Consider the following 24845-nt stretch of genomic DNA (forward strand, 5'->3'; position numbering starts at 1 on the left):
AAATGATAGGCCCACAAAAAATGAAATGGTGGGTCTCATCTTTTATGTGTCTATCTAGATGAATTTTTTAGATGAAAATTCTAGATGAGTATCATAGTTCTTGATTCTCCTCGCCTGGTCATGATTGTGGCTGCTGGTCTAATCTTCCACCGGATCTCTTCTCCAAACTCTCCCTTCCTCAATTTCTCCGGTAGACTGTCGTCCGTGCTTCGCGGTCGGCTGCTGTCAGTGATCTATCCTCGCGCGGCAGATTAAGTTCCATTAATTAGATAGTAGTGTTTAATTTGATGCTATAAACATTTAACTTATACGAGTGTCTGAAATGTATAATTATGGTGTTTGAAATGTATGGTTTTATTTTTTAATCTTTAAGTTATGCTACATCATTGGAGGAAATTAAACGATACATCATGATCCAGACCAATTTAACGATGAATGAACAGTGAAAAATTAATTCGTTTTTAACCTGCATGAATGAACAGTGGTTAAAATTTAATTAAATATTTTTATTAATTAATTAAATATATATAGATATGTATTATTAATTAATAAAAAAATATTTAATTAATTTATGGTTCAATTTATTGAGAATAGAACCAGACCAACTTGTCCGATATCAAACTCAGATTTGGTTTAAATTATTAGTTGATTTAAGCAGACCAGTTTGATTCAATGATACCTAAAGCTGGTTCAAATTATTTGTTGGTTTAACCAGCTCGGTTTATTATTGAATTAATTAGGGTGATATTGATTACAAAAGTTGGGTTGATCGAATATGACCGGATTAGTTCTGTTGTGTCATATTTGATCATAAACATTAGATTTGTTCTAATGGGTCAGACTTAATCCAATGACAACTGGATGAATCAAACGGACCTAAGTTTGATCAATAAGTCTGAGATTGAATCAAATGAGCTTAAACAATAACAGAACATAAGTCCAATTAGATTAGTTCTAATGAAGACAATAGACTAAGTTTAACATCCGGACTCCTGATTGACCAGTCTAATGGGTCAGTCGACTTAAACTCCTGAAAATCGAGAAGATTTGTTTTTCTTGATTTATAATGATGGTATGCCTGTATAAATTGAATTAAACTGGTTAGTCGGTTTTGTACTGACTTATTTAAATTCAATTTTTCAGATGGCACGAATGATTAAAACATTGACTCATCGCGAAGTGCAGCGAAACCAGCTCCGAGAAGAGATTCAGGAGATAGAGTATAAGTCTGCTTATGGAGTCGACGGACATGTTAGACGACTGGATAGACTATTTTGGAAACTTGAGCAAGAAGAGTTTCCAGTCCTGGATAGTTATAGGATCTGGACATTGATGCATTCATTGCCAGAGTATCTCAGGGTAATAGCAGACTATGTATGGGGGCTCCATGAAGGGCACGTCACATATTCAGTACTGTGTGAGGAACTACTTCACCATATGGGTGAAGGAGAGCCTGAAGAGTCTGAAGAGGACCAGGAGATGCTCGAGGAAGATCCAGAAATGGATCTGATGGAGAATGTTGAAGCTGCCCCATCTGAGATTATCCCAAATGAGTCCAGGTTAATAGGGATAGTGTTGACTGCTATACTAGTGTTTGTCCTAGTGGGAGCAGTGCTGGCCTATCTAGTTTATTAGTGTTCTGTTTAATGTCGTTATGTACGAGCAGTGTTAACTCATCTAGTTTTTGAGTTATGTAATAATTTCTGTCGTTTTGTACAAACAGAATTAAATAATGAAAAGTTATGTTATATGTTAACTAACTTGAAAATGATTAGTTCATTTCATGATATGATTAGTTGATATATCCATATGATTAGTTCATATGAAAAATGTTTCGTTCATTAAATTGGATATGTGCAATATAATTGATCAATGTTGATTAGATTAGAGCATACAAATGATGAGTAGAAACAATGTTATCACTTGATTTTGCAAACTAACTCTAATTTACACTGAGTCAATAAATAATTGCACATATATGAATTACAATGAAATAATGAATAATTTATTTATTTATGTAGATCATGACAACTAAAAATATCATAGCTAAACTCAATAAGGGTGAGAAATTATATGGGGATAACTACAAAATCAGACACCTCAAGATACAATACGTTCTTGAGGAACAAGAAGTTCTAGAGACTGTAAATCAATTCATGGAGGAACCAGTTGATGGTTCTACAACACAGCATAGACGTGACCTTGATGCTTATAAGGCATGGAAAATGAAGGACTTCATTGCTAAGGGCATATTGATTAGTTCAATGGTGGATGACCTGGTATTTGAGTATAAGCCACTACTATCGACTCATGCTGTCTAGGTAGCCCTTAGAGAGAAGTACAGTGGAGTCAGTCTGAGTAAGCTCCGTCAGCTAACTATCAAGTTTGATAGCTGTAAAAAGCGCTCGAATGTTACCATGACCCAACATCTCAGGGAGATGGGTAACATGATTCGAGAGCTTAAGATTGCTGGTTATGCATTGACTGATGAACAACAGGTGCAGGCAGTTATTCGTTCCCTTCTTGATTCTTGGGAAACGATGAAACAGAATCTGACCCATAGTGAGAGTATCAAGACTTTCATTGATGTCTCACGCCATGTGGAACTTGAGGCGGAGAGGATTGAATCCGCAAGGATTTCTGGTCAAGCTTTTGTAGCTGAAGGTTCTGGTTCCAAGAATAAGAACAAATGGTTCAGGAAAGGAAAGGGGAAAGGAAAGGAGGCTAATGTTGTTGTTGCGAGAAACCAAATCAAGATGAAAGGAAAGAAATATGGACAAAAACCTAAGAGCATGTTGACTTGCTTCAACTGTGACAAGAAGGGTCATTTTGCTCGGGATTGTACTGAGCCTAAAAAGGTAGATCCATTGTTGTCTTCTTTCCACGAGCAATATGTTGCAAGTACAGTGTTGTTAGCTGATTCGTATCCTTTGTGGATTGTAGATTCAGGAGCAACGAACTACGTAGCTTGTGATCGAGCTACATATGTGGAGTACCGTTGGGTATCAGCTGGCAACAAATGGATATATGTAGGAAACAATATAAGAATTGAAGTCAAAGGAATTGTCACTTGCAAGCTCAACCTACATGGTGAAGGCATCTTGTTTCTGCATGATGTCCTATATACTTTTGAGATTCGACGAAATCTGATTTCTGTTATTTATCTTTTTAATTTAAGTTACAATGTAAATTAAATCCACAGGTGGAATTCACAGGTGAGGTATTGCTGATGGCACGTGAGAAATTTAAATTTTTTTAAAATGATAGATGTAGAAGATCCTGATCGCGTATCTTTTGGGTGAAGCTACAAGACAGCTAAGTGCAAGGAAGTGAAAGAATTATACAATTGGGCTCTATTTCTAAACATAAATTAGTCATTATTCCTCTCAATTAGAGATTTTTCGACGTTGACAAAGAATTCAGCCTGTTTCACTAACCATCCCAAAGACAAGCAAAGTGAAAAAGAATATACAGACACTAAAAAAAGCTTTAGCAATATATTTCTGAAATAGAATTAAACTTCATTTTAAATTTTAGTAAACCTATTTGTTACAGAATTCTTAATATAAAATATAATATATTAAAAGAAATCTTAAACATAATTTAAAATAAACTTAATTAAATAAATTGATTCACATGATATTAAAAAAAAAGGTCGGAAGTTGTCTTAGAGAAAATATCAAGCTCATTTACGCAACCCAAACTGGAGAAGTCCAATCAGTCGGGACAAGTCAGGAACTAATCCATGCTACATCTTACTTCTCAGATCTGGGTCCTGTCCTACCTGTAGTTGATCAGGAATTATGCGGCTGATGATGTGAACCGGTCTAACTTCATCCTTCTTCTAACGGTTGACTGTCATTTCCCCTTGACTATTGACCGTCACGTCCCCTTGACTTTCAACTACAACGTCCTCTTGATTATTGATCGCCATGTCCCCTTAACTATTGACTGTCACGTTCCCACTCCTTTGACTATTGATTTTTTGATCTTATCGGATCCCTCCTATATCTACGGTATCATTGACTACGAGTGAAAAATATTATAATTAAATTCACGAAATCATATAAATTCTTAAAATTATATATTGTTTAATCTTGTTTTTAAAATTAAGACAGATATTGTTTTAATTTTATAAACTTTGTTTCCATAAAATAACACATGTGATCGGGAATTTGAGGAAAAAAATCAGGATTACGAGTAAAATTTTGAAAGAAATACTCGAAGAACCCTGAAACATGATTATAAAATACGGGTAAATCAGCCGTCGTCTGAGTTATCGCCGTCACATTCATATGTCTCTGGTGGATTCTCCCGTGACCATGGCTGTCGGCGGCTGGTCTGATCTGCCGCTGGATCTCGTCTCCCTCATCTTTTCCAAACTCTCCCTTCCTCAATTTCTCCGGTCGGCCGCCGTCTGTGCTTCGTGGTCGTCTGCCGTCGGCGATCTGTCCGCGCGCGGCAGATGCGTTAAGTTCCGCGGGCAGAGCCCCTGGCTCGTGCTTAACAACGACGACAATCCATCCGCCGTCATCACCTTCTACGCCTTGGACGAGGCAAGGGAGTACACCATCCCAGTCCCGGACCCTCCCATAACCGATCGATTCTTCCTCGGCTCTGCTCACGGTTGGATCATCACCATGGACGTCCGCCTCCGGGTTCAACTGCTGAACCCGATCACCGGCGCGCAGATCGACCTCCCTGGCGTCGTCTTCCCCTACGAGCACACCCAACCCATCCGCGACGGAGCAGGGCGCCTAATCGGCTTCAGGATACTAATGAACGAAGAAGAGCAGGTACGGTGTGGCTGCACTTATATCGATTGTCTAGAACAGTTTCGCCTCAAAGCAATCCTATCTGCTGATCCGTCGCTCGGAGATGGCTACACAGTCGCGGTCATCCAACAACCTCCCGGGAGAATCTTTTTCATCAGCTCCGGCGACGACGAGAAATGGTTGGAATTACATAACCACCCCAATTTAATTGAAAATACGGCCTTCCATAAAGGGAAACTGTATATGAGCACACTGCATTCGGTAGTGTATGTTTGTGACTTGGACGAGGCGGCCCGCCGAATTCAACATGGCGAGATGCCCAGATTTAGAGTGGTCGATCGAGCCCTGCATCGTTGCGAACTACACTACCACTACTTTTTCGAGACTCCTCGAGGGGATCTTTTGAGTATTTGGAGGGAGAAAACTGAATATCATACGAAGACCATCTCTGTCAAGGTTTACAGGGTGATAGATGAGGAGGAGGAGGAGGAGGAGGAGGAGAAGCCACCTAAAAGACTAAGAGTAGCAAAAACGATGGACATGGAAGAGTTTGTTAAGGAAGCGTCGATGCTGAGGGAAGAAGCCAAGGACTTGGGAGACTTGGTCGTCTTCTTGGGCGGCCGCGACCCACTTGGCTTTTCTCCTTATGATTTTCCAGTACGTTTGACGCCTAATTCTATATATTTCACGGATGACGACTACTGCCTGATAATGATTCCAGAAGAACCAATGTTTTTTGAACGAGATTGGTTCAGAAATTTTCTGAATTGTCCTAATTCAATTGACTTTAGCACAGACAAGACTTTCGTCCGATTATATTGGCAGCCTCCCTCAAGCTCCATTAATTAGATTCTAGTGTTTAATTTTATGTTAAAACCATTTAATTTATATCAATCAGTGTCTTTCATTTTTAAAAAAAAAATTATAGTGTTTTCTGCTTCATTTTCTTTCCTTGCAATGTTTATGCTGTAATTTTGATTATTATTCATTATTTACAACTAACTAATGCGACTGTAATTAATTTAATATATAATTAGCAAATAATTCGTAAATTCAAATGGAGATTAATGAAGTTACCTGAAATAATGAAACATCAAGAAAGAAATAGTGTTGAAGAGACTCAAAATTCTGATTTGCTGATATCTAATATTTTTACTCCGATCCTTAAATACCAAAACAATTCAACTGTAACCAGGGACGGAGCTAGACGTCTGTGACGGTAAGAGAATTTGAATCTCGTGTATTGTCGATCTTTCGGTCACATTTATTTGTAACTTATTTCTTCAAGACTTCTTGTACTTCTTGTTATTTATGGTACACTGCTTTAGAATTTTACTTTGAATTTTTCTTATTTAAAATTCATTTCCTTAAGGTTTTCACTTCCTTAGTATAGATTTTTCATCCTTACTAGTCATCCGATTAATGACTACACTGCTTTAAATATATTGTCAAATATACTTAACACTAGATTTGCTGGGGCTTCAGTGACATCTGAAATAGAATTAAAATTTATTTTAACTTTTAGTAAACCAGATATAAATTTATACGATACATCATGATCCATAACTTAAAACACAATCCAGCTGATGTCACATTAGACACAGAGTTGATTCATTCTTTCCGGTTTCGCTTGAGAAAGGAAATGCATAAGAAGAAAACAAGCTAGCAAACACAGAAAGTGAACTACGGTAAACAAGCCAGCAAACACAGAAAGTGAACTACTGTTTGACGACGACGCCTAACTAAATAGCAATTCAGAGATAACTAAAAATGTCTTTTAAGCAAGGAAATCAACAACTAACTAAACTAAATTAGGAAGACAAACAACTAACTAAACTAAATTAGGAAGACAAACAACTAACTAAATTAAACTAAACTAAATTAGGATGACGAACTGCTAACTAAACTAAATTAGGATGGCATAATTGCTCTGCACCAAGTATCTCATCATCTTTTTCTTCTCATATCCTTTCTATCTTGAGACACTCCTGCAAAGCGTCCATAAAAGAATACAGTAAGCCAACATTAATAAAGAAAATACAAATTATGTTGAATCATATATATCATTCACAACACTAAAAATAATGCATCAATACAATTTAATTAATCTAATCTAATCTAATAGTAGCACACCATTCTATAAATGTTGGAAAGACAATAAAGGATAGTCAAGAAATCAAGTTAGAAGAATTCCCATTGACTGCTTCTTGTATTGATTAATAAATGTACTTCACTCTCCATCAGCTCGACCCCCTTTGGCCCTAGCTCACAGACCCTCCATTAAATAGTTCAATCGAGCTACCAATAACAGCCTCAACTACTCAGCAAGATAAAAATCAAATTTGAATAATTATTGACAAATGAATGAATGATCATGCAATAGACTTAGCAAAATTCCTTGAACTTGAAAATCAACATTTTCATTCATTTGTAATATTAAAAATTTTCATACCTAGGGAAGAACTTTTTTTGGATGGATAGACTCATGGGTAGGAGGGGAAGAACCAAATAGGCCATTTGAAGTCTTCTTCGAAGTCATCATCCAGTAGCGTTGCAGGGATGACAGTGGTCTCTTCCTCCTCCTCTATATCGTAGACTCCCACCTCCATTCTAAGCTCTCTGTCCATCACATCCTGTGGATCATTAGTAAAATATATAGAGTTCTTCTTCAGAGTTGGAAACTCTTGGCATGACAGAGCTCGTGATTCATTCACTCCTAGAAATAGACTATAATCCCCCAACTGGTGAATTTGTATCCAGCGAGCCGATCTTCCTCTTCTTCCTTCTGAAAGGGGCATAAAATTTTCTTCCATCTCTAATTTAAAGATTTTAAATAGTTGAGGACGTTCTTGGTCACTCCAATTCCTCCTCCACACCACCATCAGTTCTCCTGCACAACTGACTAAAAACCACCGCGGGCGCACCTCTGTCACAGGGTCCTGGTACTTGGGCTTGATTACTTCCAAGAGTACTGGAGGCTGTCGATTTATGTCCCAAAACTTTATCGTCCCTTTGAAACTCACCGCGTACAGAAATCCATTATAAAAGATAGCATCTCTAATGAAAATGCCAAATTTTAAGGGGGCCCATCCGTTAGGCAGCGAAACCATTAATAAACCAAAATCTTGATAGATAACGGCAGCCATAGAGGACTCAGCTGATGACGAGGGTGATAGAATCACTTTGAACAAACTGAAAGAATTTATGTCTTCGGGTTTGGGAAACTTAGGCTGGAAGTGTATTTGTATTATTGGTTCAGAAAGTGCTTGTCTAATATCATCAGAGAAGGTTCCAGGTATGAGTACTGAGAGAGGGAAACTGAATGCTGACCTTATTCAGGGGATTCAGGACGAGAATCTCATTTTGATTTTGATGATCAATAAAAACAAGCCAGCCATCGGGAGAGGATCCGATAGCAATGAGACCACTGATATCACGAAGGGGAAGTATAGCAGTAGGATCAGGATCGGATCCGTGGCGTCCGTGCCTTTTAATTTGCCACGAAATTTCTTTACTTAACTACTCCATTTGTTCGATCTGACAAAATAAGGGATGCATTCTAGTGTTAGATGATGATAACAGTCCCAATGCTGGGACATAACTCGAGAAGCGCAACAGCAGCACCAAATTACTTTTTGGATGCACAGGGCTTCTGTGCGACTTTACGCTCTTGTCTTATAGGAGGAAACATAAGCTGAATTGATAGCTGCGGGCAACAAATTACTTGTTTTGGAGGCATAGGCTCGTTAATTACAAGAGTGTTGTCTTCCAATTTCTTCTTATTGAAGAACATGAAATTAATTCTTTTTGCCTACCTGCTGCTCCGTTCAAGGTTCCTTTATTTTGATCTTTTATTTTGATCTTGTGCTTCCGCTTCAACTTTGAAGACAAATAAAATTAAGATGATCTGACGAGATAAGGGATGCCAAAAGACAGTGTGCAACGTAGAGGAGATCATTAGAGTTGCATGGAACTTAAAGCTAATCACGCTTTCTTTTGTTTGCTAATCTGCTGTCTCCCGGCTCCTATATGAATTAGGGAGAGCAGTATGAAAGAGGGAAGATATTACGGTTTTTTTTTTCTTACTGTGATTTTGATTATCATTCATTATTTACAACTAAATAATGCGATTTTAATTAATTTAATAATTAGCAAATAATTCGTAAATTCAGATAAGGATTAATTAAGTTCCTTGAAATAATGAAACATCAAGAAATACTATTGAGGAGACGCAAAATTCTCATTTGCTGATATCTAAGATTTTTACTACTTAAATTCGAAAGCAATTCAACCAGAGCCAGCTTATGGGCATGAAACGAATAATAATAAAAAATGACCCTCCTATTATAGTAAATAATGATAAAGTTAAGTTTGTAAACAACATTTACATTAAATATATAAATAAATCCACAAGAATAAATTACATCAATAAAAAATTAATAAATATTTAAAATAATTATATAACCATCACTCGTCTAGTTATTTTATAGGTAAAAATATTTATCAAATTTACATAATATAATTATCGGACTATTTCTTTCTTAATTGATAGCATTGCTAACACATTTAGTGATCCTAATAATCCTATGCAACGACAAGGCAAGAGACAGCAACCACCACGCGATTAGGTTGCAGTTTGAACGAGCGGCCGGTGTAGTGTGCTGCAACCACTGTTTCGTGCGATTAGGTCACGCGAGCGGACGTCGGTCACCTGCCTGTGTACCATGCGACAGCCACTGCGAGAATCGTCATGATTATGTTGCACGAACGACCGTCGTGATAAAGGTCTGTAAGGGAGCTCTGATAATAATAAAATGACAGAAGTTAGCACGGGATGTACACAAGTTAGTAGGGACTATAGTTGTAGGTGGAGTCGCCTCAGTAAAATTTGAATTAGACAGTACTTTTTTGTTGCATATGCAGATAGGGCATATAAGTAAACATAGAATCACAAGGAGGACACTTGTATTTTGTGAGTTTTACTGATGATTACTTATGAAAGTACTAGGTATACTTTATACGTCATAAGTCAGAAACTTTTATAAAATTTAAATCGTAGAAAACTAAAGTGGAGAACTAAATCAGAAAGAAGATCAAATAGCTTAGGTTAGACAATGGGACCGAATACATGGATTTAAAATTTCAAGAATTTTATAAGCAGCATGGGATTATGAGATATTTCTTGATTCGCAAGACACCACAGCAGAATAGTGTGACGGAAAGGTTGAACAGGACAATCATTGAGAAGACAAGATGTCTCAGATTGGATTATGTGCTAGCAAAGAATTTATGGGCAGAAGCAATTAATATGACATATTATCTCAGTAATAGATCAACAAGAGCAGTAGTAAAAGGCAAAGTATCAGAGGAAGAATAGACATCGAATCCAATAGATTACTCTCATCTTCAAATTTTTGGATGTCTAGCCTATATGCACATATCTAATAAGGAAAGATCAAACAAGGATGCAAAGTCAAAGCAGTGTATTTTTCTGGGATACCAGAAAGGAGTTAAAGGCTTCAAGTTTTTGGATCCTAAGGTAAACAAGGTTTTGATCAGTAAAAATGTTGTATTTGATGAGAAAGTCATGCTACAACGTACTCAGGAAGAAGGAAAAGAAACGCCACAGAATAACAAAGAGAAAGATGTTATGCAGGTGGAGCTAGAGACTTATGACTACGATGATTATAACTCAGTGCACACAGAACATCACATTATATCTGGAGGCAGGACGAGATGGATCATAAAGTTATCCACTAAATACGGTTTTGAAGACTTAGTATCTTATGCGCTTATCACCGGTAACAAAGGCCCTACATCTTTCTAATAGGTGATACATCTCTGAAAATGACAAGTGGATGGGTGCTATGGCAGGCGAGATAGAGTTGTTATATATATAAGAACTAACATGGGATCTAGTGGAACTTTTTAAAGGAAATTGAGCTATAGGGTGCAAATCGGTATTTAAGAGAAAAAAAGCAATGTAAGAAAAAAAAGAAGTGAAGTTAAATGCTTGGTTGGTAGCAAAGGGATATTCACAAAGAAAGATGATTGACTATGACGAGATTTTCTCTCCAGTGGTAAGACGTACATCAATTAGAGCGGTGTTGGCTTTGGTGACACATTATGATTTGCAGATGAAGCAAATGGATGTGAAGACAACATTTCTTCTTGGTAATTTAGAGGAGCATATTTGTATGTCATAACCTAAGAGATTTAGTCAACTCGAACAAGAGCGATTGATTTGCAAGTTGAAGAAATCGCTCTATGAATTGAAACAATCTCCTAGGCAATAGTACAAGTATTTTGATTCATATATGATTTAAAACAGATATAGGAGATGTGAGTATGATTGCTGCATATATGTGAAAAACCTTGAAGATGAATCACAGTTTTTTACTACTATACATGGATGACATGCTCATTATTGCGAAGAAGATGAAAGAGGTCGATAAATTTAATAGGCTACTAAGTAAGGAATTTGACATGAAATATTTGGGAGAGACCACGAAGATTCTTGGGATAGAGATTCATAGGGATAGAGTTATAAAAAAAATTATAGTTGTCTCCAATTAGTTATGTGGAGAAGGTGCTATATAGGTTCAACATGAAGAATATAAAGTTAGTCAACACACCCCTGGCGCATCACTTCAAGTTATCCGGTACACAATGCCCAAAGATGAATAAGGAGATGCAAGAAATATCAAAGGTTCCTTATACCGGTGCACTTGGTTGTCTAATGTATATCATGGTTTACACAAGACCAGATTTAGTGCAAGCAGTTAGTATGGTGAGCAAGTTTCTCTTAAATCCTGGTCGACCACATTGGGATGCAGTGAACAGAATTTTTGTATACTTGATAAATACAACTAATTATGACATTATGTTCACTAGACAACCGAAAGATCTTTCAGTTGCTAGATACGTGGATGCAGACTATGCAAAAGATTTAGATGACAGAAGGTTTACTACAAGATGGCGTGAGGACCTATCTGTTGGAAGTATTTGATACAATCTATTATTGCATTGTCCACTAAGAAGTTGAAGCACATGGCAGCAGCTGAAGCAGCGAAGGAAGCTTTATAGCTTACAGTGTTGGTAAGAGAACATAGTGTTTAGTAAAGTAGAGTCAAGTTGTTATGTGATAGTCAGAGTGCTATCTATTTGACGAAAAATTAGGTGTATCATGTGAGAACCAAACACATTGATATAAGATTTTACAAGATCAAAGAGTTGATTACTTCCAGAGAAATTCAACTTGAAAATATTCACACTGTAGACAATGCTGCTGTTGGAACCCCAAGGTTGTTTTGGTGTGATCAACAAGTTAAGTTAGGTCCTGCGTTGTTTCTAACCTTGTGTCTAAGTGTGCAGGAGCTTAGGAGCACAGGTACTCGAGCGGAAGACGCAGCTAGCGAGAAGGACGGCACGTTGTGCGTCCGAGGGACGAGGTGCTGCGGAAGAGTACACCGGCGGACGAGAAGGAAGTGCGCGCGGTGGTTCCGAGGTACGAAAGCCGGAGCGGAAGATTGCTCGGGGAGCAAGAGACGCAGCTAGCGCGAAGGTCGGCACGGGGTGCGACCGAGGGACGAAGTCTGCGGATGAGTACGCTGGTGGACGAGAAGGGACACGCGGTAATTCCGAGGGACGAGAAGCCGGAGGGAAGCACGCTCGAGAAGACCGGAAGATGGGTTCGGGTGAGCCCTATTCCGAATGTCAGAGATCACCCAAGCGAGCGGAAGACCGGACCGAGGCGAACGGAGACGGAGAGAAGACCCACGACAAAAGTCAATAGGGTTGACTTTTTCAGCCGGGGCGCCCGGAATAGTCCGGGGCGCCCGGAACCATCCGGGGCGCCTGGAGTTGACTTTTTCACAGGATCGAGCTTTGACTCGATCCAAACGTTAGGGGATAAATTTTATCCCCCCAGGCGCCGGAACCCACCCAGACGCCCCGACCAAGGCTATAAATATATCCTTGGTCCAGAAGCTTTTCAATAAGCACTATCATTCTAGTTCCAAATACTTGTGTGCTTTAGTTTTAGTTAAGCTTCTATTTTCTGTGCCTAAACGCTGTAAGAGGCTTCTCCGCCTGAAGGAGTTTTTGAGCTTAATCTTCCTTGGATTAACAACCACATCGGTTGTAACCAAGTAAACATCTGGTGCCTCGTCTTTTCTTTTATGCTTTTATTTATCTGCTTAATTCATTTTACAAGTGTTAGCTTAATCGTTCGAGGAAGGGTTGTTTGTTTTTAATTGACAGGTTATTTACCAACCCCTCTAGCCGGCCCAAGTGGTATCAGAGCCGAGTACGCCTCAGAAGGACTAACCGCCGTCTGACGCAACAAAAACGATGGCCGGAGCTAGCGACTACCCACCTGCATTCGAGGGGGAGTTTTCCATCTGGAAACAAAACATGGAGGTATACCTTAACTCAGATTCTGGTATTTCTTTAATAATGAAATTTGGTTATGAAGAACCAAAAAACACGAACGGAGAAAGACTCGATCTACGCCTCTGGAACGAAAAGCAACGTGAGGAGTCTATGGCAAATGGGCGGGCAAAATATTATCTTCTGAATGTAATACCAAAGGAAGATTTCAAAAAAGTCGCAGATTATGAAAGCGCAAAAGAACTTTGGGAAAAGTTCTTGCAGCTCTACGAAGAACCTTCAGATGCTGACACCTCAATAGACACCGAGCCACCGACAGAAGAGTCCGAAATCGAGATAAGTACTACAACAGCCGAAGTACATCCCGAGATCGATGAAAGGGGAGAATCTTCGGAAGAAAGCAACTTGATAGGGGGAGAATCAATTACTGACAAGGTAAGTCAGGTATGGACTCGAACCTCTGATCAATTGAATGATTCAATCGAAGAATTGCCTGAAAATTTTTGCGAATCATCGAAAGAGTTTTTTATATTAGAAAATCAATTGTCAAACTTATCCTGCAAATTTGAAATATTATCGAAAGAGTTCTTCGAATTTCAGAATATCTTAACAAAAGAATTTTGCAAGTTGGAAACTTTGCTAAAAAACTTTTGTGAATCACAAAGAAGTTTTTCGAAAGAATTATGCAACTTAGAAATATTATCGAAAACTTTTTCTGGTCCTAAAAATTTGGAATTACAAATTACTTTATTGAAAAAGTTTTATGAATTAGAAATTGATTCATCGAAAAATATTTTCGGATTAAGAAATCTATTATTAATAGATTCCGGCAAATTCTTATTGTTAAAAAATTCTGGCAAATTACAAAATATTCTTTCAAACGAATTTTACACATTGTCGAAAGAATTTTTTATAGCATCGAAAAATTTCATCAAGTTAGAATCAATGCTATTGAAATATTTTTGTGAACTTGAAATTCAAAAAATAATAGAAATTAACATGATACAAATTGTTGTATGTTTAATATTTTTTGCTTTAAATCTGAAAAAGTATGACTTAAGAATTTCTGATAAATTAAAATAGAAATTTAAACCTTCTGATTAAAGCATAAAATATATAAGTAAATAAATGCATAGAAAATTTCTCTTTATGTTATTAATTCTTTGAAATTTTCTTGCATAAAGCTTTCTGTTTAGAAACTTCTTAATCTTGATGTCGAATGACTTAGAAATTTGTCTTGACTTAGAAATATTTCCCTGAAAATTATTGAAATATAGTTTCAAAATTTTTTTTAATGTCAACCCTTAGATTTCGTTTGTACCCTATTTTTATTGTGATCAAAGGGGGAGAAGGGAGAGTATAAGTCTAGGGGGAGGTAGAAGAAATTGAAAATTAAAATTTGGAATATTTGAAATTTAATTTTTTTCTATCATGTTGCATGTTATTGCAATAAACTGTTTAATTTCATATCTATTGTTGACCCTAGCTTAACTTGGGTTGATCACACCAAAAAGGGGGAGATTGTTGGAACCCCAAGGTTGTTTTGGTGTGATCAACAAGTTAAGTTAGGTCCTGCGTTGTTTCTAACCTTGTGTCTAAGTGTGCAGGAGCTTAGGAGCACAGGTACTCGAGCGGAAGACGCAGCTAGCGAGAAGGACGGCACGTTGTGCGTCCGAGGGACGAGGTGCTGCGGAAGAGTACACCGGCGGACGAGAAGGAAGTGCGCGGTGGTTCCGAAGGCCGGAGCGGAAGATTGCTCGGGAGCAAGAGACTAGCGCGAAGGTCGGCCGGGTGCGACCGAGGGACGAAGTCTGCGGATGAGTACGCTGGTTGACGAGAAGGGACACGCGGTAATTCCGAGGGACGAGAAGCCGGAGGGAAGCACGCTCGAGAAGACCGGAAGATGGGTTCGGGTGAGCCCTATTCTGAATGTCAGAGATCACCCAAGCAAGCGGAGCCGGAGCAGAAAGACCCGGACCAGAGGCGAGCTGAACTAGAGAAGAGAGCACGGACCAAAAGTCAACTGGGTTGACTTTTGTCTCCGGGGCGCCCGGAACTATCCGGGGCGCCCGGAGCTGTCCGGGGCGCCCGGAGCTGTCCGGGGCGCCCGGAGCTGTCCGAGGCGCCCGGAGCTGTCCGGGGCGCCCGGAACCATCCGGGGCGCCCGGAAGGGACTTTTTCACAGGATCGAGCTTTGACTCGATCCAACCGTTGGGGGATAAATTTTATCCCCCCAGGGCGCCCGGAACCCATCCAGACGCCCCGACCAAGGCTATAAATATAGCCTTGGTCCAGAAGCTTTTCAATAATCACGATCATTCTATTTCCAAACACTTGTGTGCTTTAGTTGTAGTTAAGCTTCTATTTTCTGTGCCTAAACGCTGTAAGAGACTTCTCCGCCTGAAGGAGTTTTTGAGCTTAATCTTCCTTGGATTAACAACCACATCGGTTGTAACCAAGTAAACATCTGGTGCCTCGTCTTTTCTTTTATGCTTTTATTTATCTGCTTAATTCATTTTACAAGTGTTAGCTTAATCGTTCGAGGAAGGGTTGTTTGTTTTTAATTGACAGGTTATTTACCAACCCCTTTAGCCGACCCAACGGTCCTACAGCTGCAGACATATTGACAAAGCCAATGACCATAGAGAAGTTCAAGTATTTCTTGAATTTAATTAATATCTCTAGATGCTAGAGGAAAAAAACTCAAACCAAATATTCAAGTGGAGTTTTGCTCAGATGCTCATATTTTCGAATGGGTGAATATTCATCAAGGTGGAGAATGTGAAGGGACGCCAAAGATGAAAAGAAAGAAAATGGACAATATCATACCATTGTAGATATATGTGAATTCTTTCGGTCCCAATGAATGGTATTAGAGCATGGTCTTGACCGGATGTCATGTGGGGTAATCTTAAACAAAGTTGAGGGGAGGCCCGTGTTGGGGTTGCAAGGTTGCAAACATAGTCCCATATTGAAAACACATGGAAAAAATCATGGGTTTATAAGAGAAAAAGATATCTCCATTGGCATGAGACCTTTTGGGGAGAGCCCAAGAGCAAAACCATGAGGGCTTAGGCTCAAAGTGGACAATATCATGCTATTATGGAGATATCTAAATTCTTTTCGATCCTACAATTGGTATCAGAGCCCGGACTGCCAGAAGGTTTAACCGCTGACTGTGCACAAGAGCTATGGTCTGATTGAGCCATATGGGTGCAATATTGACCTCAAATAAAGAAAGTGGAGGCTCCTATGTTCTGGTCAAGAGGACCAGACACCAGGCAGGAAGTCCTAGTTGCGGCTAGGCAAGGAAGTCCTAGTAGGTCGGGTGGACCGAGGGGCAGAAAGACCTGGTGGGTCGAGGATCGGACATGGGAAGCCTATGATCCTTTGTTTGAGGGGGGGATTGTTGGGGTTGCAAGGTTGCAAACATAGTCCCATATTGAAAACACATGGAAAAGATCATGAGTTTATAAGAGAAAAAGATATCTCCATTGGCATGAGGCCTTTTGGGGAGAGCCCAAGAGCAAAACCATGAGGGCTTAGGCCCAAAGTGGACAATATCATGCTATTGTGGAGATATCTAAATTCTTTTCGATCCTACAGTCCGAAGTAGATCAGGGAGATCGGATGCTTACGGGAAGGTTCGGAGTAAGTCAGAGTGATAGAATGCTTATAAGAAGGTTCGGACCATGAGAATAATGATGGTCATTCGTTTGAGAGGAGGATTATTGGGAATACAATCAAAGTCTCATATTGGAAAGATATAGAAAAGGTCATAAGTTTAAAAGAATGAAAATATCTTCATTAGTATAAGGCCTTTTGAGTATAGGTTTAAAGCAAAACCATGAGGGTTTAATCCCAAAATAGGCAATATTATACTATTATAATGATATGTGAATTCTTTTAGACACAACAAATGGTGATTGACCCATGTCCAGACCAAATGTCATATGGGTGACCTTGAACGAAGGTGTGGCTAGGAGAGGGTTGTTGGATAGTTCCGTAAACACAAAAAGCAAACAACAATCTTCCTCGAACTCTTTAAGCTAACACTTGTATATATAAAGTAAGCCGATAAATTAAAAGCATAAAGAAAAAGCGAGGCACAAGGATTTACTTGGTTACAACCGATGTGGTTGTTAATCCAAGGAAGATTAAGCTCACTAAAAACTCTTTCAGGCGGAAAAGCATCGTACAATGTTGAAGCGCAGAAAACAGAAGCTTAACTCTAGGCTAAAGCTTACAAGCGTTGGAATTACAATTCAGAGTTCGTTAAAAAAGCTTCTGGACCAAGCCTATATTTATAGCTTTGGTCGGGGCGCCTGGAAGGGTTCCGGGCGCCCTGGGGAGATAAAATTTTATCCCCCAACGTCCAGATCGAGATTGACTCAATCTGGTCAAACTTCACAGTCCGGGCACCCCGGAGCCCAAAGTCAACAGACGTTGACTTTTTCGTCCGGGTCCTCTTCTTTGGTTCAGTCCCGCCTCGGTCCGGTTCTTCTCCTCAGATCCGCTCGCTTGGGCGATCTCTGCCATCCAGAAAAGGGCTCATCCGAACCCAAGTTCCGGTCTTCTCGAGCAGCCTTCCGCTTCGGCTTCTCGTCCCTCGGAATCGCCACGTGTTTCCTTCTCATCCACCAACGTACTCATTCGCAATCTTCGTCCCTCGGTCGCACCTCGTGTTGACCTTCTCGCTAGCTGCGTCTCTTGCTCCCCGAGCAATCTTCCGCTCCGGCTTTCGTCCCTCAGAACCACCGTACGCTTCCTTCTCGTCCACCGGGGTACTCTTCCGCAGCACCTCGTCCCTCGGACGCACTGCGTGTCGTCCTTCTCGCTAGCTGCGTCTTCCGTTCGAGTACCTGTGCTCCTAAGCTCCTGCACACTTAGACACAAGGTTAAAACAACACAGGACCTAACTTAACATGTTGATCACACCAAAACAACCTTGGGGTTCCAACAATCTCCCCCTTTTTGGTGTGATCAACCCAAGTTAAGCTAGGGTTAAAATAGACATTAAATAAAATTAAGTAAATTACTTAATTTACAATTTAAGTGCAAAAAGATAAAAAAGATAAAAAAAAAATTAAATCGATCTACCTCCCCTAGACTTATACTTTCCCTTCTCCCCCTTTGATCACAAAAAAAAATGGGGTTTCAAGAAAAACAATCAAAGGGTTAAAGACTTAGAAAAAAAATATTTCTAAGTCAAGGAAAATTTCTAGGTAAAAAAAAATTTCAAGTCATTAAGACCTTTTTTTTAGTAAATTTTGAAAACTTTGAAAATTTTGTAATAATTTTCACAACAACAATCTCAAAATATCAGAGAAAAAATTCTAAGTTGAGAATAACTTTTGGAAAATTTCTAAGTTTTTACCATAAAAAATTTTTCTAAGCCCAAAACTTTATGCAAGAAAATTTAAGAAAATTGATAATATTAAAAAAAAATCTATGCATTTATTTATTTATTTATTATAATACTTTTATCAGAAAATTTTAAATTTCCATTTCAATATATCATAATTTCTTAAATCACACTTTTTCAGATTTAAAGTAAATAATATTAAACATGCAAAAAATTCTTTTGACGAAATATTTGGTAAAAGATCTTTCAAACATGTTTCAAGTTTGCAAGATTCGTTTGATAGAGTATTTTGTAACTTGCAATACTTTTTTGACAATATTTTTATTTGGCAACATTCTTTCAGCAAAATAACAGGTAAAAAATCTTTCAGCAATTTTTCTATTTTACAAGATTCATTTGACAAAAGAATTTTTAATCTGAAAAATTTTTCCGACGATATAAAAAATTCTTTCGGCAATGTGCAAGATTCGTTCGAAAAAATATTTTATAGTTTGCAGGAATTTTTTAACAAAAATTCTAATTTGCAGGAGTCTATTAATAATAGATTTCTTAATCTAAAAAACTTTTTCGAAGATTCAATTTCTGATTCGAAAAAATCTTCAGGCAATTCGATTGATTGAACCAATTGATCAGAAGTTCGAGTCCATACCTGACTTACCTTTTCGATAGTTGATTCTCCCCCTATCGAGTTGCTTTCTTCTGAAGTCTCTCCCCCTTCATCGTTGTTTATCTGGGATGGGATTTCTATGGCTTCGGGATGGAATTTGACCATTGAGTTTGTTGGGGATGTCTCGATAATTTCTTCCGTCTCGGATTCTTCTGATGACGGCTCAATGTCTATTGAGGAGACTGCTTCAACCGGTTCTTCGTAGAGCTTTAAGAACTTTTCCCAAAGTTCTTTCGCGCTTTTGTACTCTTCGACTCTGGCGAAATCTTTAGTTGGTATTGCGCTTAGAATGTGAAACTCTGCCCGAGCATTTGCCATGGACTCGTCACGTTGCTTCTCGTTCCAGAGGCGTATGTCGATTTTTTCTCCGTTCGTAGTCTTCGGTGCTTCATAACTTATTTTCATTATTAGAAAAATACCAATATCTGAGTTTAGGTATACCTCCATTCTTTGCCTCTAAGAATCAAACTCCCCCTCAAACGCTAGTGGGCAGACGCTAGCTTCGGCCATTGTTTTGTTGCTTCAGACGGCGGTTAGTCCTTCTGAGGCGTCTCGGCTCTGATACCACTTGTAGGACCGTTGGGCCGGCTAGGAGAGGGTTGTTAGATAGTCCTGTAAACACAAAAAGCAAATAACAACCTTTCTCGAACTCTTTAGCTAACACTTGTATATATAAAGTAAGCCGATAAATTAAAAGCATAAAGAAAAAGCGAGGCACAAGGATTTACTTGGTTATAACCGATGTGGTTGTTAATCCAAGGAAGATTAAGCTCACTAAAAACTCTTTCAAGCGGAGAAGCCTCGTACAATGTTGAAGCGCATAAAACAGAAGCTCAACTCTAGACTAAAGCTTACAAGCGTTGGAATTACAATTCAGAGTTCGTTAAAAAAGTTTCTGGACCAAGCCTATATTTATAGCCTTGGTTGGGGCGCATGGAAGGATTCCGGGCGCCCTGGGGGGATAAAACTTTATCCCCCAACGTCCAGATCGAAATTGACTCAATCTGGTCAAACTTCACGGTCCGGGCGCTCGGAGGGGTTTCGGGCGCCCCGAAGGGGTTCTGGGCTAACTTAGACACAAGGTGGGCACTTAGACACAAGGTTAAAACAACACATGACCTAACTTAACTTGTTGATCACACGAAAACAACCTTGGGGTTCCAACACGAAGTAGGTCAAGGTAATCAGATTCTTGTGCCGAGGGGGGGAGAGGGTGGAGCAGGTCAGAGTGACCGGATACTTGCGGAGAGGCACGGAGTAAGTCTGAGTGATCAGATGCTTGCAGTAAGACCCATAGTAGATTAGAGTGACCAAATACTTACGAAAAAGACCTAGAGTAAATCAGGACGATCGTATGCGGATGCTTGCGGGGAAACCCAAAGTTGGTCAGAGTAACCGGATGATTGTGGGGAAAACCTAAAGCAAATCAGGGTGATAAATACAGATACTTGCAAGGAGGTCCAGAGCAAGTCAGGATGACTGGATGCTTGCGAAAAGACTTAGAGTAGGACAGGGTGACAAGATGCTTGAAGGGAGACCCAAAGTAGGTAAAACATGATTGGATCCTCGTTGGAAGGCCCGGAGCAGGACAGTGTGATCGGATGCTTGCTAGATATGCCCGGAGCTAGTCAAGGTGACTAGATACTTATAGGGAGACCCAAAGCAAGTTAGGGTGACCATATGCTTGTGGGGAAGTCCGAAACAAGTCAAGAGTAATCAGATGCGAATGCTTGCGGAGGCCCGAAGCTGGTCAAGGTGACCGAATGCTTGCGGTGAGGCCCGAAGCAGGTTAGAGTGACCAGATGTTTGTAATGAGGTCCAGAGCAGGTCAAGATGATCAGATACTTACGAGGAGGCCCGAACTATAAGAGTAATGATGGTCCTTCGTTTGAGGAGATAATTATTAGAAATACAATCAAAGTCCTATGTTGGAATGACATAGAAAGATCATGAGTTTAAAAGGATAAAGATATTTTTATTGGAATAAGATATTTTTAGTAAAGTTAAAAGTAAAATCATAAGAACTTAGATTCAAAATGAGTAATATCATATCAGTATAGAGATATATGAATTCTTTTAGATACGACATTCAAGCTATAGAGTTCGCGGACATGTTCAATGAATCTAAGATACCAAGTGCTTGATAAATAATCCAGGTACCATCACTCCCTATAATAACACTATACTATAGAAGATTTGTCCGGGCTAGTAGTCCCGTGAATTACCTCCTCCGTGTTAGCCCAGGGATAAGTTGACGGGCGCTGAGGATGAGCGAATCGTCGTTTTGCCACAACTATACTATAGAAAATAGATTTCAAGTCTTATCCTTAGTTCTGTCGACTGATCTTAGTCTTTTATTCAATCCATGTGAGGAGGATTCGCTAAAAGTCTTGATGAGTAGTTTATCCAATAATATTTATTTATAAGTTAATATGTTTATCTTTTTAAATAATAATTAAAATCATCGATAAATAATATTTATTTATAAGTTAATATGTTTATCTTTTTAAATAATAATTAAAATCATCGAGCCGTTACAAACTTGAATTAAAATAATCAGTTTTTTAAGAAACATAATTGGAATAATTTGTTTCTTTAATGTTGATCCTTTCCATCTAATAAATCGATTACTGATTGGTTTTCTAAAACGGAAAATTTTCATATAAATACGATATTACTTGCAGTTTTAATTTTATCAAAAAAAAAATCTTAAAAATCACGTAGGTGATTTGGAACTTGAGGGGAAAAAACCAAGGATTATTAAGGAAAATTTGGAAAGAAATCACAAGACCACAAAATCCGGGGAAAGAAGCCATCGTCTGCATTATCGTTGACGAATCCACATCGGCTGACCACAGCGACCGTTGTTGGGTTAGAGCAACAGGAGCAACCGTAAAAGTTTTCAGATAACTAAGAAATGATGATATCAGTGACCCGAACGAATCGGGTCAGAGTTAACTCTTCCAAGACGACCGTAGGTCGGATAATTTCATTAGAATAAAAGTTATAACTACATCATCACTTATATAGACGACCGAGAAGACTTCAAGCGACTAAAGAAGTACTATATAAAGTTCTTCGAGGTAAAGTTTGAAAATAACTCATTCATGACTTCTATCAATCTCTTGTGTTCGTGCTATAGTACTCTCACATCACTTCATTATCTATGGCAACTCCTAAAATAATATTTTTATTTGTTTATATTGTCTTAATTATTGTATTTGTTCTTAATTTTTTAAATTCTTTTTCTCTACGTAAAATAAATTTAAAATAAAAATCATTTTTTAAAAAATTCTTATGTGTGTCTGTACTTTTTATTTAATTGGCCAACTACTTGCATGTTTAATCTTAATTAAATCTTTTACATATTTACACTGATCTAAATATATTTGATTGAATCTGTTATATTTATTCCTGCTGTGTTATTTTATTGATTCAACTATTTTAGTTAATTTTTATACAAATATCAGGTCATAATTAATATTCATAATGTTATTCATGCTTTCTCTAGCATCGAGTTCCATTTTATACCTAGGTGCCAATCAACTTTAGCTCATGTTGGCGACAGAGCAACAGGGCAAAGAACAACAGAGAAGAGCGAGGGGGAATGTAGATGGAGAACTTCGCAACTTAGTTATGTCGATTGGTCTTCATTTCTTCTCGCCACCGCAACATGTTTCACCTGATATTTGAATTGTATGATAAGAGATGACCTGAAAGAGAGATCCCCACCACAAAATCTGAGAGAGAATCTCTCCTCATATATTTATTCATATTATCAATACATGTGAATCAATATAATCAGTTAATATATCTCAAAATTCTTAAGCTACGTTTGGTAGGGTGTAATATGTCTTGTAATGTAATCAGGATTATATTACAAGATTGATTATTTTATTTGGTTTAATTTTAAACTTGTAATGTAATATAATCTGGATTACAAAAGGTAATGAAGTTTTGTAATCTGGATTACAAAACAAATACTACGTAATCCGATTACATTACAAGGTCACCATTTAATCAAAATTTAAATGTCGAATATACCCCTAGTCTATCGCGGCCGCCGCTCGCCACCACCCGCGACCGTCGCTCCCCGCCACCCGCCGCCGGCGACCACCGGCGCCCACAGCCGGCCGCTGTCGGCGACCACCGTCGCCCACCCTCACTGCCCGCGACCACCACCGCCCACCCTCACCGCCCGTGACCACTGCCACCCACCCCCGCCGCCCGCGACCACCACCGGCCGCCGGCGACTACCACGCCCGTCGTCGCCGCCGCCGCCAGCCACCTCTGGCCGCCGTCGCCGCCGGTTGTCGTTGTCGTTGTCGCCGGTTGCAATCCTAAATATGTACACTGAATAAAAGAAGTGCCAACTGATTGTTGCTAGGCACATAAGTGCCAACTGGCTTTCGCTCGTATCAAGGGTCAAGCCACAAACCATTCCTTTTTATTTGGAGTTAGCAATGGGCGATCTGATCATGGTTACATTTGGATCCAGAGACATGGTTAGACAAACACAAATTTGATTAGCAACTTCACAGAGAATAGCTAAAACTTGGCAATAAATAGCTATACAATAGATTTGTAGAACATTGACATTTGATCGTGTGTGCATAATCAACCTCTTTGTGTGGTTTGCATCAATAAGATGACAAACAAAAGACTAAACCACTTTGGGAATTGTCACAAATCATAGTTTTAGCTTTTAAAGATACTGAATTGAAAACTTACTAGGAAGCAACCAAGAACCAAATAGATGATAGATTGAAAAAAAAAAAAAGTAAAGGCATCCAATGCAAAGTTTTTCAAAGGTTTGTGAAATGATAAAAACATCATGTATGAGTTTTTTTAGTTTAAAAGCACTAGTGAAATTTTATTTTATGTTTTTTTTTTTTTTTGAAAGTTATGCTCATTGAGAAAATAATTAAGAATCTCAACAACTCCAACTTTGACGAACTATAAGCTATCAACATGCATAAATTTTAGAAAAATTTTTATTCTGGATTTTTTTTTTAATTAAGGACCTCATAATACCAACTCCCATGGAGTAATATCCATTTTAAAGTCGATGGTTAATTATCAATAGATTTTAAATCTAATAATTAATTTAATGATGAATTTTACAATTGGTTGTTAATACAATGACTGAATAAATTTTCTATCGTTATAGCCACTTACTTTAAAGTCAGTGCTACTTAATTACCGACTTAAAGTCGGCCATTAATTCAATGATATATTTTATAATCGGTTATTAACTTAGTGACAAAATTAATTTCAAATTTTCAGTCACAAATTAGCGACAAAATTATTTTCATTCTTTATATTAGCCACTGATATTTAATTGGTCACTAATTTACAATCAAAATTTTATTTGGTCACTATTTAATGACCGGTCATGAAATAAAATCTTCTTTTAGTACACTTCAACCAGCTTGTGAGAAAATACTTACTCCTTTTATTAAGGAATTGCATGACATATGGCTAGCAATGGAGCTATCCTTAATTGAATACATTGGAGCGAAGGCAGTCAACAGTGACGACCGGCCTTAGTTGCCAACGATGGGATTACAGTAGACTATAGACTTAATTGTGGATTACTAGAGGGTGATAGATTTCTTGGTTATTTTGTTAATTTGGATATGAATAA

The 24845-nt window shown here is 38.5% G+C and overlaps 3 protein-coding genes across 3 annotated transcripts; 2 read left to right on the forward strand and 1 right to left on the reverse strand.

Annotated features, from left to right (window-relative positions):
* The first annotated feature begins 4322 nt into the window (after positions 1-4322).
* On the forward strand, positions 4323-5624 carry LOC121995479. Its single transcript, XM_042549209.1, has one exon. It carries the CDS (start codon positions 4323-4325, stop codon positions 5622-5624), a length of 1302 nt encoding a protein of 433 aa, XP_042405143.1.
* A 1634-nt stretch (positions 5625-7258) lies between these two features.
* Positions 7259-7921, reverse strand: LOC121995480 (putative F-box protein At4g17565). The gene has a single exon (XM_042549210.1). The coding sequence runs from the start codon at positions 7919-7921 to the stop codon at positions 7259-7261; it is 663 nt and encodes a 220-aa protein (XP_042405144.1).
* Positions 7922-23229: 15308 nt separating this feature from the next.
* On the forward strand, positions 23230-23559 carry LOC121995481 (neural Wiskott-Aldrich syndrome protein-like). Its single transcript, XM_042549212.1, has one exon. The coding sequence runs from the start codon at positions 23230-23232 to the stop codon at positions 23557-23559; it is 330 nt and encodes a 109-aa protein (XP_042405146.1).
* The last annotated feature ends 1286 nt before the right edge of the window (positions 23560-24845 follow it).

The sequence above is a fragment of the Zingiber officinale genome, chromosome 6A, assembly GCF_018446385.1.
Source record: "Zingiber officinale cultivar Zhangliang chromosome 6A, Zo_v1.1, whole genome shotgun sequence".
In the NCBI taxonomy this organism is placed as follows: domain Eukaryota; kingdom Viridiplantae; phylum Streptophyta; class Magnoliopsida; order Zingiberales; family Zingiberaceae; genus Zingiber; species Zingiber officinale.

Coding starts and splice junctions, on each gene's coding strand:
- LOC121995480 (XM_042549210.1), bottom strand. CDS start 7,921: ATGGCTGCCGTTATCTATCAAGATTTTGGTTTATTAATGGTTTCGCTG.
- LOC121995481 (XM_042549212.1), top strand. CDS start 23,230: ATGTCGAATATACCCCTAGTCTATCGCGGCCGCCGCTCGCCACCACCC.
- LOC121995479 (XM_042549209.1), top strand. CDS start 4,323: ATGGCTGTCGGCGGCTGGTCTGATCTGCCGCTGGATCTCGTCTCCCTC.